Source organism: Falco peregrinus, chromosome 4, assembly GCF_023634155.1.
Source record: "Falco peregrinus isolate bFalPer1 chromosome 4, bFalPer1.pri, whole genome shotgun sequence".
NCBI classification, from domain to species: domain Eukaryota; kingdom Metazoa; phylum Chordata; class Aves; order Falconiformes; family Falconidae; genus Falco; species Falco peregrinus.
In genome coordinates, this window is record NC_073724.1 from 38,001,197 (window position 1) to 38,014,028 (window position 12,832).

The following is a 12,832-nucleotide window of genomic DNA, read 5'->3' on the forward strand; positions in this document are numbered from 1 at the left end:
CACCAACTCTATGGGACTTCCATCAGTCAGGGACAATCCATCAATCTACAATGGGATATGACCTGTCAGTAAACTTTTGTCTGACAGACTGAGGACATGCTGAGGACACATGGCCCGTAAATTTTTCTGCTAGGTATCCAACAACCAGTAACTCTCCAACTAGAGGCAGTCTGCAACCAGCCAGTCACTGTCCTAAGCTAAACCTGCCTTTGTGCACTGAATTGATCCAGGAGTTAATCCTGGGCCTGCTTCCAGGAAGCCAGCCCTAACAGCATCTCAGGAGCAGGAACAGAAGAAGCAGCAGGGTAAAAAATGTGGACACTGAAAGGCAAAAATTGACCTTCTAAATTGTGCCCTTTCCCAAGACAGAGAGACAGTAGAGTAGAAAGAAAAGATTAGTTGCAGTTCCGTGAGCTGAATGTGCCTGCAGTTTGAGGAACAGTGCCGGTAGGAACTACTGATGGCTAACTTCAGAAGACTCTCTGCCAGCTCCTTGCCTTCGTTCCTTTCTGACCTAATTCCTTCTCCATCTATGATGAAACCAACCTACCAGCCCTACGGTCCTACACATGAAGAGTCAGACTGATGTCTGACACCGGCCTGCAAAGCCTTCTGCATAAATCGTACCCAGTCTTGAAACAGTCAATGTACCCATGACATAGCATGTTGTAGAGCTATTTGGTCAGTAAAAGGGCCAGCAGGGGAAGAGAAAACTCAAACCCACAATCTCAACCGTAAGTTTAAGAGCAGCCCAGGTTCAAGTCAAACTGCTTTACCTAATTTTACATAATTTTCATATTGTTTTCTTAAATTAGGTGCTCAAATTCAGTATTGTTTACTGTGGCCACTACACAATAAGAATGTCATCTCTCTATATCTAACTTCAAAATATTCTTCACAAATAAATCCAGACTAGATGTTATTTACTCTATCTAGAAGATGTTCATGAAAATCTAAATCAAGAATCATGAACTTTGTGTTTCCGTATGCTAGCATCTGCACCATGGGCATTACAGAGGTCACTCTCCCTAACAGAGACAGCTTTTGACTTGATAGTAGGCTGTATGCTCCCTGAATGAATTTTGTGTAGCACAAGTAATGAATGTGCCACAGTTTGTGAACTACTTATGTAAATAGTACATCTGTTGAACAGTTTTGCTCAAAAAAGTGAAACTTGATAGTTTTGAAAGGTTAACATTCGGGGAAGACAATAACATTTAAGAAAGAAAATCAAAACTAAAGAAAAGTAGCACAAGGTCATCACAGAGAAGGAAGAATTGAATAGATAAAACAGGAAGATAGACTAAGGCAGTTCAAAGAAAATCTGGCGGCTCAATCTTCCAGCATGTCAATGGAACTCTAATTCCTTCACTTTCCCCGTGCAAATGTGTCCCAAAAAGAAGGAAATGTTGAATCTAAAACCCTGAAAAGAAGGAAAAATCTGTTTTTTAAATGAATCTACTAACTTATTTCATTTTTGTTTGCAGTGAGGTCTCAGTATGTGTGTGTATCCTTCTTCTCCAGTGAATTTCATTATTAATAACTGGTTTTGAAGATAAAAATAGGATAGTATCACATAGGTACCTGGTTGTCCAGTTTTCTTATTGCTTGAATGTCCCTTTCCTACAGAACCCATTATATGCATATTCACTACTTTCTGACACAACCTCTGATGTAAATTATGAAGTGGATAGTTATTTCTGCTTGTTGTGAATGACCAAACCATGGTCGCAGAATGCAGTTAAAACATGGAAGAGGAAAAAGAGCTTTTCAAAATAGCCTGCTAGGATGGAGAACTGTTTTTTCACAGCTCTTTTTTTCTAGCTCTTCAAGTCATTCTGTGACAATGTAAGCTTTATAACAGAGACAGAGTCAGACTGTTCCTAGGAACTAAGACAATCAGGGCGAGCAAGTATGTTAGGTTCAGTGTTTTTCCGTCTTTGAAAGCAATGAGACAAAAAAACCAGAATGTGCATGCAGAATGACTGAAAGAAAACAAAAGCAGATGCAAATAAGTAAAGAATTAAAGAGTGAAATCTTGAAATCTAACACTTTAGGGAAATGGCCTGAGGACCTGAACAAAATTTATGCCATTTCGCAAGTGAAATTAATTTCAAAGCCAAATTATCTATAATCATAGTAAACCGTACATAACATAAAAAGTACACTAAAATGCTTTCTCACAAATATTTTAATAAAAAATGAATAATATATATTAGTATCACAAATTGATTATGAATATGAATAATAAATATGAATACTAGTAGCATGCTTCCAAAGCGCATACACAGAAATGTAATACCTCAAATATGATTGTCATCATAGTAGTTTAACACTGTATGCAGCTTTTTGGAAAATATCTCCCTAACAGTATATACATTTATTGAATATATTTTATCTTTCCTTTGTAAGTGCTTGGGAGAGTTAATAATTACATGTATTTTACACTAAAGCAAAGTTAGAAGGTAAAATTAAATAGCTCATCATAGAGACCTCAGTAAAAAGGGAAAAGAGATGAAGACAGAACAGTTACATGACAGCTTTAAAATATAGAAGTTTCTAAATATAAAACTTGTGTTGCTATGTGGAGAGATGTATCTAAAACACTAGGTTCAGCTAACTGCCCTGTTTACTGTTCTTGTTTGATGCTACACCAAGTCAGTCACAACCCAAAGGCTTATTGACAAACTGGAATATCAGCTAAACCATGAAATGCAATGATGGGCAGCTGCAAAATGAGATCACCGATTCAGTATTAGGACCACATGAAGTAATGCAGCCTGATTTACTGGGAAACAGTACCAAGCAGTCCAGAAGACTTATGTTGTTACTTTGAAGCCAAGGCAGGAAAAAAGTATGGTCTGCTATGAGTAACAATTTCACAGAACAGCCAGTATTTTGGATTTTTTTGTAAAAGTATGCTGAAAAAATGATTCCATGATTCTCAGCCGATCCCACTATTTCTGAATTTCTCCCTTTGGTTTTTTGTTTTTATTATTAATATTATTTGGTTCCAAAACATTTTCAAAGTATTCTTTCTTCATTATAGGGAATAGTGGTAAAGCAGTAATACCTGCATCTAATCCACACTTCATCTACTGTTAAGTGTAGGGAAATAGAAGTAGAGAGTCCTCCCATAAAAATGATTCTTAACAAGACTCCACCGTCCCTGACTTGTGAAGTGAGACCAGGTGCAAAAAAAAGCATGCATTCACCAGTCTTATGGCCTCCCAACAAGGGAGATTAGGCTGCAGAATCCTCAGAGCAAAAGATTTACATCATGAAAATATTTAAGATATAAAAGAATAAGTAATGGAAAGTACAATTTATAAAGACTGCTTCACTGCTCTAATATTTCTGTCAAGTGATCACTCCGTTAGTTTTACTATATACATGAATTAGATTGTTTTGGACAGTTCCTCACTGTTTGTGTGAAAGAAATAAATATAATCTCATGACAACAGCTACAACTTTTATATCTGCCTGTGTAAAATGTATATGCAGAAAACGATATGATGTCCAGACCAATCCCTGCATCTTCTTTTTCCTCTAAATCCTTCTTTCTATATCACCCAGAAATATTGTTGAGGCATATCAAGCTTCAAGGAGAGAAAGCAAAAACAGTTCCTTGCTGGGAACAGTAAGGTCAGGAACATCCTTTACAAAATTAAGGTATGCATGTACATCTTCAGGAAAATTACAGTAGCAAATTTTTGAATGAAATTGAAGAAAAATCACCCTTATTTCATTTTTCTAATTCAGGTCTTTAATTTGAAATAGATACCATTTATTCAAGGAAAATGGTATGTCTTATTCTGATATCTTTATTTTGAAACAGACACACACGTATACATTTCTGTGGGATACTAGCAAGGATAATTATTTTCTTTGGTAAATAATACCATATGAATAATTTATTTAGGTGTTTTGAATTTAGAAAGCATATCTGAGAAGTAATCTATAGAAATAAGTATATAGAAAAATATTTAAGTATTCTGTGTAAAACCAGAAATCTACCTTTTCCTACACTTCAGCAAGAAATAACTTGCAATGGTTAAAATATGCTGATTCCACGGTAATCCAAGCTTTACCATAACACTAGATAGGTTGAATAAATCAATTGCTATCATATAAAAGTCATAAATAAATTTTGGTAAAATCACAATATTAAAAGCAAGCCAGTCCTTTCTTATCCTACGTCATATGTGATGTGACCAGCAATGTCATTTAAAGTTTAATTCAAATAATAAAACCAAATAGTTTACTTTATTCCAGATAATTCAGGTTTATAGTTTCTAGGAAAATTTTCATAGGAAAAATACAGAAAATAGTAATTTCCAACAGAAAAACTATCTCAGAAAAAAACACCACAGCTGAATAGATTGGCAAGTCTGAAGAGAAAGATAAGCATATATAGAAGCAAATAATTGTGAAGTCTAATCCATATTGTTTTCTAATAAGTAAATAAGTAGAAAGTAAAAGCAGTTTTAAATGCTTAACTCATTTATTTTTGGAATTTCTTACCCCTTTGCTTTCTCCTTAATTAATCCTTCAAACTAGGAAAATTTTATTTTAAAAAGAAATTTTGTAGCAATCACATGTTTTTCCTTTCTGGTACTTCAGGTTTTAGAAAGCTGTGACTTGTTGCAGGATAAATTGATAAAATGAGTATTGATAATAGTTTAAATATATTTAAAAGATTACTTTTAAAGTGTATTCATTTGCACTTATTACAAAACCATAAAATTTCCCATTAAAAAAAAACCCAAAACTTTTAAGAAACCTAATTTAATTAAGAATTCAAAAAATTGATGCTTTTTAACCTAGTATTTCATAAATATTTTTATAGTGGTGTCGCTTATCTTGACAGTCCTAAAATACAACTATATTTATTTGCATTTAATCTCTTAATTCAAAGCCTTTTCCAGGAATACATCAAGACTGCATCACTATATGGCTCATTCACTCTTTTTATATCATACTTGCAGGTCCGATTATGAGGTCATGTTGCACCCCTCTTTTTTTCTTTTACACATAATCATCACTTTGACATCACACATGACATTTCTGCTTTTATGGTAAGACATTATTTATAAAAGAAATCATATTCCAAAAGTCCAAGAAAATAATTGCAGGGGTGAGGAAAATGTAACTGTCAAAAAATGAATACACACTTCAGAGGAACTTCACTAGATGCATCTCTGATTATTACTGAAGTAAAACAAACAAATTTCATTGACATGGAGCTAATTCTTGTTTCTACAAGGAGCTTGATTTAGCACATCGACTGATGAGATGCATTCATCAAAACACCAAATTTTATGCACAATCTAGATTTCAGGGACCATAAAAGATCACATCTTGTAAAACAAAGTAGAACTAAAGCAATTACATACCTTGTGGTTTTTTAAGCCGAAGATGGAAAACAGATTCCTTACTGGTTGACTTGGATAGGACAGATGCACCAAGACAACAACTGGATTGCTCCTGATCTAAAATTTTTTTTTAAAAAAAACTCATTTAGAAGTAAAAATTTGAACAATTCCCCTAATAAAACAGTTTCATAGACGGAGGTTTTAAAAAATACATTACTGAATGGGAGCACATGGGCCTTCCCCCCCCCACCTTTGCTTAAAGGTTCTCTCAGCATTTTCCTCATTGTGATGAAGAAAACTATAGATACGGAGAGCTTCTTAAATAGAAATAAAATAACACGTCATGAAGAAAACCAAAAGTTTAATGTATTTTCCGTTAAATAACATCTAGATATTACAAAAGAAACTACTTTCTATATATATAAAAAAAAATCAAATCAGCAAGAAAGCCCACGGTGATATGAAATATGTAAAATAAACCTTGAAAGAGACAGGTTCAGAATCAGCAGTATCTCAAAAGTTGCAAACAAAAATTGCTTTCTTGATGACAAGTTACTGGATCACCTAAAAGATTACTTCATAGAGACAGAAAATTCAGACATTATTTTGTTTGTTTCCACTGATTACTGCTAATGTCATGGATAAATGAAGAATGAAATAGGAAAAACTGCTTTGAAGTCCAATTTTATGAACAGGTTTTGGAGCTGTTCAACCACCCATAGGTGTCTTGCTAAAAGAATTGACACTTGCAGGAAATGCCTCGTATGAAATACATCTAGCTGTTGACTCCAAGAATCTCAGCCCAATAGATAGGCTATCTCTGAATAATACATCATATTAATGGGTAGTAGCACTGATTGATGAACTGTTGAGAGGAAGATATGGTACACAGCAATGCATTAAATAGCCAGGAAAAAACTGTCATTTGGGGTTACAGAACAAAGCTGAAATAAGCAGGAACAGAACAATGAGCAAAGGTGTACACGAAGGCAAAGAACAGCTCTCCTGAAAATATCAAGCTTCTTGCTTCTTGTGAGAAGAAAAACAGCCTCAAAATTATTTTATCCCAAGAGCAAAGTTTCGGATTTTGGAAACCACCATAGAGGTTTAAAATGAAATTTGCAATCTATAGGGAAATAAAGAATTGAAGGGTCCTTTCCAAACATTAAAGGATGGGTGCATAAGAAAAGGCTACATAGCCATTTTAATATCTCAATAAAGCAACTGTATTGCCATCTTTCTTGACCTGAGATATTGCAATGGCAGAAACAAGGCTATTGTGAAAGCTTTCCCTATAATGCTAATTATTCTGAAGGAATTCTTTTCTATTTTTCTGCCTGTGATGCAAAGAAACTGAATATTGTAAATTTCCCCTACTAGAAGTTTTCCAAATTTTAAAATGTCTGTTATTTATTCTTTCTTTATATCCATCCACATACTTGGCAAAAAAGTAATTTTCACAGAACTAGCTGACTAGCCTTTGCTAATCTTTTTTTTTTTTTCTCTGAAAAATAATTTCACTTTGTAAAATTTAAAGCACTAGGTTTACTTCATGATGCATTTATCAGTTCAGAAGTGCATCTATAGAATGCACATTATTTTTTTAATTGGTAGCTAACATCACAGTTTGAATTATGCCAAAATCTCCATAAAGTGACACTAGCACTGCTATTCTATCCTAATTATCCACATGCAAAAGCGATTTGAAAATAACTGATTTCTTCACATTTGTATTGCTTCACTCTAACACTGACTTAAATTTAAATATACACAATAATTCTTATGTCCAATGTATTTTCCTTGAAAGAAAATGAACTGTTAGTAGAAGACTTGCATTTGAGTATTTAGCTCAGTTACATAACAAAGTCAGCGGAAGCAGCACAAAACCACTGTGTGATGCACGTTTGAAAAGTAGCAATCCTAGTCTGGAAATCTTTGTATAGAAAAAGACATGGTTAAGCTACTGTCCATGAAAACTTATCTTGGAAATAAGATAAATTTCAATAATCAGCAATATGAGCCAGCTATTTTAACATGACTGTGCACACGCCCTTACCAAAAGGCATCGTATACACTGCCACAGATGTCAGTTTTGATAACACTGTATTCCAGAGAGGAACCAATTTACCTCCTTTATCTGATTCTTAATTACCACTGTAGCTTTAATCTTTTATTTAATCATGACTCTAAGAAACAGTTTCATTTTTTTTCCTGAAACTTTGAAATACTTTTGGCCCATTGAAAATATGAAATTAAATTATCCATGTCAACTGAAATAAAGTATTTATCGGTATTAACAAACCACTAATACTTAGGGACAGTTCTTATAGGTGAATGCTGTGGGGGTCTGATTTATGCTGGAGATTTCAGTACTATCAATTATTTGCATCAGTTTAGTTCCTTCCATAAAGCGATATTCCATAAAGAAATATTATATAGTGATATTTACAGAGGAGGAGTAACATTCAACTTGAAACAGCTTAACTAGTACAAACGGTCACTAAAACATCTGTAACAAGAGTTTACATACTCTGTAGCTCTGATCATTGGCTCATAATGGGGAAAATTTCCTACTATCAAATAAACATTACTCCCATGAAAATGCTTACTGTAGCTATGAATGCTTAGCGTGAATAAGATCTGCAGATTTAAGCTACAGACATGTATCTAAATCCTGGGAAGAAAACATATTGCTATTAAATTCCATAAGAAAACACTAAGTTTTAGTAGGTCCCAGGTCTCATCCTTTCATCACAAATTATTAGATGATGGGTAGTTTTACTTGCTCTATAATTAAAAAAACAAAGAAGTATTTGTGCTAAAATGTCAATCAAAATTCACAGAAAGAAACATTTCTGCGGAATAATGCTCTTGGGTTTGACAAAGCTTCAGATATGCAAAGGACAGCTTCAGAAATGGTCCAGATATTACAATTCCCAATTAATTTCTATTTTAATTTTTGAACTATGCAATTCTAAACATAATTTCACTTCTATCTAGGGCAAAAACTGCCTATGGAAAGTTATTCGAAAGCAAGCTACAGATAACTTCTGTAATCTTTAAAGCATTAAATAAACCTATAAAAATGTTTTTTGTTTATTGCTTGTATACTTTAATTGAGATGCCCTATCTTCATTGTTGCCACTTTTAATTCTCTTAAGAAGTGGCACATGGTCTGAAACAGAATTTGTAAAGTTCAAGATCAATCAAACATTTCATTATGCCTTCTGAATTGCTAGTTTCTGTCCATTTCCCCATCCAGCCCCCTCTCTGGCCTCCAGTAACACCAGCAATGAGTGGACAAGTCCAGTGCAACACTAAATAAAGGAAGGCATTCTAGCAACTTGCTTTAATGTTAAAATACCAGTTAAGAGGCTTCAAAACAGTACCTTAGGTTTTATATTACTAAACATACAGTTTTAAGTGCTGTTCTCCAAGATTGATTCAAAAACTGTGAATTTGAGCCACCTGCTGACAGGGTCATTTCTACTCTTCAGATTAACATTTTTCAGGAAAAAAAACAGGTTTTAAGAATAACTAGGCTTTCACTCCTTAAGGAATAAATTAAGACTACTTTCTATTTCAAACTAATATGTTTGTGTTTAATTCAGAGGAAAGGTTACTGTTGCTATGTCTGAAGTAATACTATCGGCATTCCTAATTAAATTGTACTTTCCCAAGTGTGTTCTTGCACTGCTACAAGAGATCCTAGGACAATAATAGGTTTTTCATGTCAAAACACATTAAAAAAAAGCGTAGAACATCACAACACGTGATGAGATCCAGTTTTCTCCATAACTTAGGGCTGTAAATGGTCTTGAAAAAATGTTTGGTTTTGGACATCTCATTAACAAACCAATACAAGCAAAATTAACGGAGGGTGGGTATGGGGTGGAGTGTGTGTGTGTGTGCAATCTGCAAGTTCAGAACTACCGAATTTCAGTTCTTGGTAGGAAAGGAAGTGTACTAGAAGTAATGCATTCATACCAGGATAACTTTCTCACCAGACTGATTAGCCTTGTGGGGTGACAAATTCATTCATAATGTTGAAAAAAACCCAAGTTAATTAGTTTTTACTGTATACTGAACTAACATATCTGCATTGCTATGGCATATATAGTATCAAAGGTAGTATATTAAAATACTATTTCCTTCCTTTCCAGGTAAACTATGTCCTTGAACATGAAAGTTCAACTAAATACATAGACCATTACGGAAATTATTTCCCAGGATATGTAAGGGCCAGAAATACTATATTGAACTTATGTATCCATGACTTTGCTTACAAGACTAGATTTGTCTTCTTCTGGAAAGAAGGAATTACAGTACATAGTCCTACAGAGAGCAAATCACACCACGCACAACCACATCTAAAGACAGATCAAAGTTGTGAGTGAGCAGCATCTGGGGTGTCCACCCACTGGTTTGAGTTGCATTTAAACTTGGGCTCCTGCTGTTGGTCACTGCCCAGGCTATGTCCCAGCTATGCTGTCTCTGGCCACACACCTTGCCAAGCCCAGCCTGCTTCGTTTGCTGCCTTGATTACGGACTCCTCCTCACTGTGGACCTGGCTGTCAGTTCACTAGACTATGGGTTGAAATTGGTTACTGCCACCAGACCTGCTATGTTGTTCTTGTTTGAATATTGTGGGATTGCAATCTTTGTTTGAAAGGCCTCTTTTGTCTTCTCTATCCTTTCTAAACATCCGCACTAATCCACAACCATGCTACAATTGTGCACAGTGTCACTGACTATCTTCATAATTCTGATCACATTGCAGCCTTGCAACTGTTCTTCCTGTTTTTCCTGTTTACTGCCCAAGCTCTTTGCAAAGGTATGCTCAAATATTTGAGGAAAGAATGCCTACAGAACCTGCGAGAGTCTCCTTCAATCTGTTCAATGTTTCCTTGACTGAACAGGGAGTATAGATCCATGTATTCACTATATGAATGAACAGCAAGGTATAGTATCTGCAAGGTCAGATAAGCCCTAGCAATCTTTTCTGCAGCATCTCAGATCTGAGCTTCAAGAAAGCAGCTAACTTCCTGGGATGACATCTTGCTATGGAAATTGGCGGCCTTTGTCCCATGGAGGAAGAAAACTTCAACAGTTAGCACTAATTGTTTCCTGTTTCATAGTACTGGTTCTAATCTGAAGACCCGAGATGCTCAGCCCAGACTCCTCACCCTCAACGGAACTTTTTTCCCTTCCTCTCTTTCAGAGCTCTGAATCTACTCTTTAGAGGAACAGCTGCAGATGGAAATGGAGACGTCCCCATTGCTGGGACTCCGTGTCTTCTTGATGTTTCTGTCTTCTTTCAGTCACACCAAACTTATCAGCCTTGAAGGATTTGGCTCTTGTTTCCGCAGAGTCTCTGCAAAGATTTTGTCAATCTCTTGTTCATTAACCTCGATTCAATAAAGCTCCTGTATCTGGCACCACAGGGAGTCTACCAAAGCACACATCTAACTGGTGAGGCCGTTGCCATTCATACTGCAGTGCCAAGGAGAAACTCAAGGAACTCCCAACTGCCTCAGACTAGGATTGCCACCATCCACCCTCAGGACTTCCATTTGTGTTACAGAAGTAATGACTGCACCATCCAGGACCTGAGAGCAGCTCCTGTGGTGTGTTGTCAACACATACACATCCTTTTCTACTAGGAGTAGTGCCTTTGAGCCTTGTGTACACACACTGAACGCCAGCTGCTGCATCAACTGTCCTGTTACTGTGTGCAGACCCAGCCTGTAACGCTCCTTGTCACTTAAGGGGGCCTAGATGCCAGATAATTAGGAACACTACTCGGTTCCCCTCTCTGCCAGGTCCCCTGCTCAGCAGGTGAACTCTGGTACTGTTCCTGAGATCTTGGCCATGATTTACTTAGGCTGTAAACAGTGGATCCACTGCATGCTGTGGCTTGTCTCACTGTTGTCAAGGAAATTCAGAAGTGGTTTGATCATTTACAATTGGAACTCAATTTTGTGACAGTCATGAATGAAAATATTTTAGCAGTTAAACATGGGAAAATGCATAAAAGTCTGCCAAAAAAACTTGTTCAGCAAAAGTATAGAGCATCCGGTCATGAGACAAAAATGCTCTTGACCAGGCACCACTTAGGTGAAAGAATCTACAGCACCCCCACACACCCCCACACCCCATATTAACTGTATATGCAGCCAAAGATGTATTTCTAATTCATATCTCAGAACATGTAATTAAAAAGCATCGGTTCAAAGCAACGAACGTGAATCTATATTTTTTACAAGTCGTATTTCTTCACTTATTGTATGTGCCAGAAACCCCAAATCATAGTGTGACTGTATAATATTGGCTTAAAACTTACTTTTGCACAGTTTTGTCATTGCTATTCTCTTACATTTTCCCATCCATGGGGCCTGTGTTGGGGTCACTGGAAGTTTATCTTCAGGTTTTGTTATACACAGACACCAGGAAATGCTTTGGCACCAGTTTTCTGATGCTACATGTTGTGTTTGAATAGATGGAGATTCAGGAGAACCTTCTAAAGCTCTCTGATTCACTCAGAGTGAAATTTACTCTTTCAGTGAGTAAATTTCAGTCATCAAGGAGAATCTGGGATTTTAAGTTCTACAGCATTTGTGAAATCTCAGTATGGACAGTGACTTGGCGATTTTTGGTAATTCTGGACCTTACATTATTTTTAAGGTTTGAAAATATTGCTGAAGCATACTTGCTTGGAAGGTCAGTCAGAAAAAAAAATCTGATATTTTGCCCTTTCTAGCTCTAGATCTCTAGAATATGACAAAATAATATAAATTTGGAAAATAACTGAGGGGAAAAAAACCAAAACAAAACATTAGCTATTTGGCTTAGACTTACAGCTCCCAATACATACCCCAGGAGTCTCCTATGGCTTAAATGCTATAGTGCAGTTCCCAGCCAACAAGTAGCTGCATGTATACATAAGGCTGGATGACCTAAGATATCTACTGTGAACATTTGTCATCGAAGGTTTGTGTTATTTCTTAGCTCCCATAGCACAGTCTACAGAGCTTTTCAGGGTGGATATGAGTGATACACAATAGCTCTGTTGACAGGAAATGGAATGAGGCAAATGTAATCACATCCCACTCAAATTTTTAATGCAACCCAAAGAGCTTAAGTTCCTCCCCGACACCCCAAAAAAATCCAAACCCCTGTACCTGTCAGCATGACGTCTACCACCACGTTTTCAGAAGTTGGATTTTTGAAGGATATGACGGCAGAAGAACGCTGGCCAATGCATGCACTTATGCTGGTTGGTTCCATTAGCTGAGGAGGAAGACCAGTCCCTGAAAGGTAGAATATCCACTCTTCAAGCTGTAGATGAAAGATGTCATTATTTAATATTTGACAAGTCAGATCTGTACATTCTAAGGCATTTTGCCTACTTCCTCCTAGTATTCTCTGCCTCTTTTCTGTTGTAAGTGAACTGCTCT

At 36.1% G+C, this 12,832-nt stretch overlaps 1 protein-coding gene across 1 annotated transcript in view; it reads right to left on the minus strand.

Annotated features, from left to right (window-relative positions):
• Window positions 1-12,832, minus strand: part of CFAP47 (cilia and flagella associated protein 47) — a 342,945-nt gene that overhangs the window by 67,682 nt on the left and 262,431 nt on the right. The window contains 2 exon segments of the mRNA XM_027782493.2: window positions 5,397-5,492; window positions 12,557-12,713. Coding sequence (XP_027638294.2) covers window positions 5,397-5,492; window positions 12,557-12,713 — 253 coding nt within the window.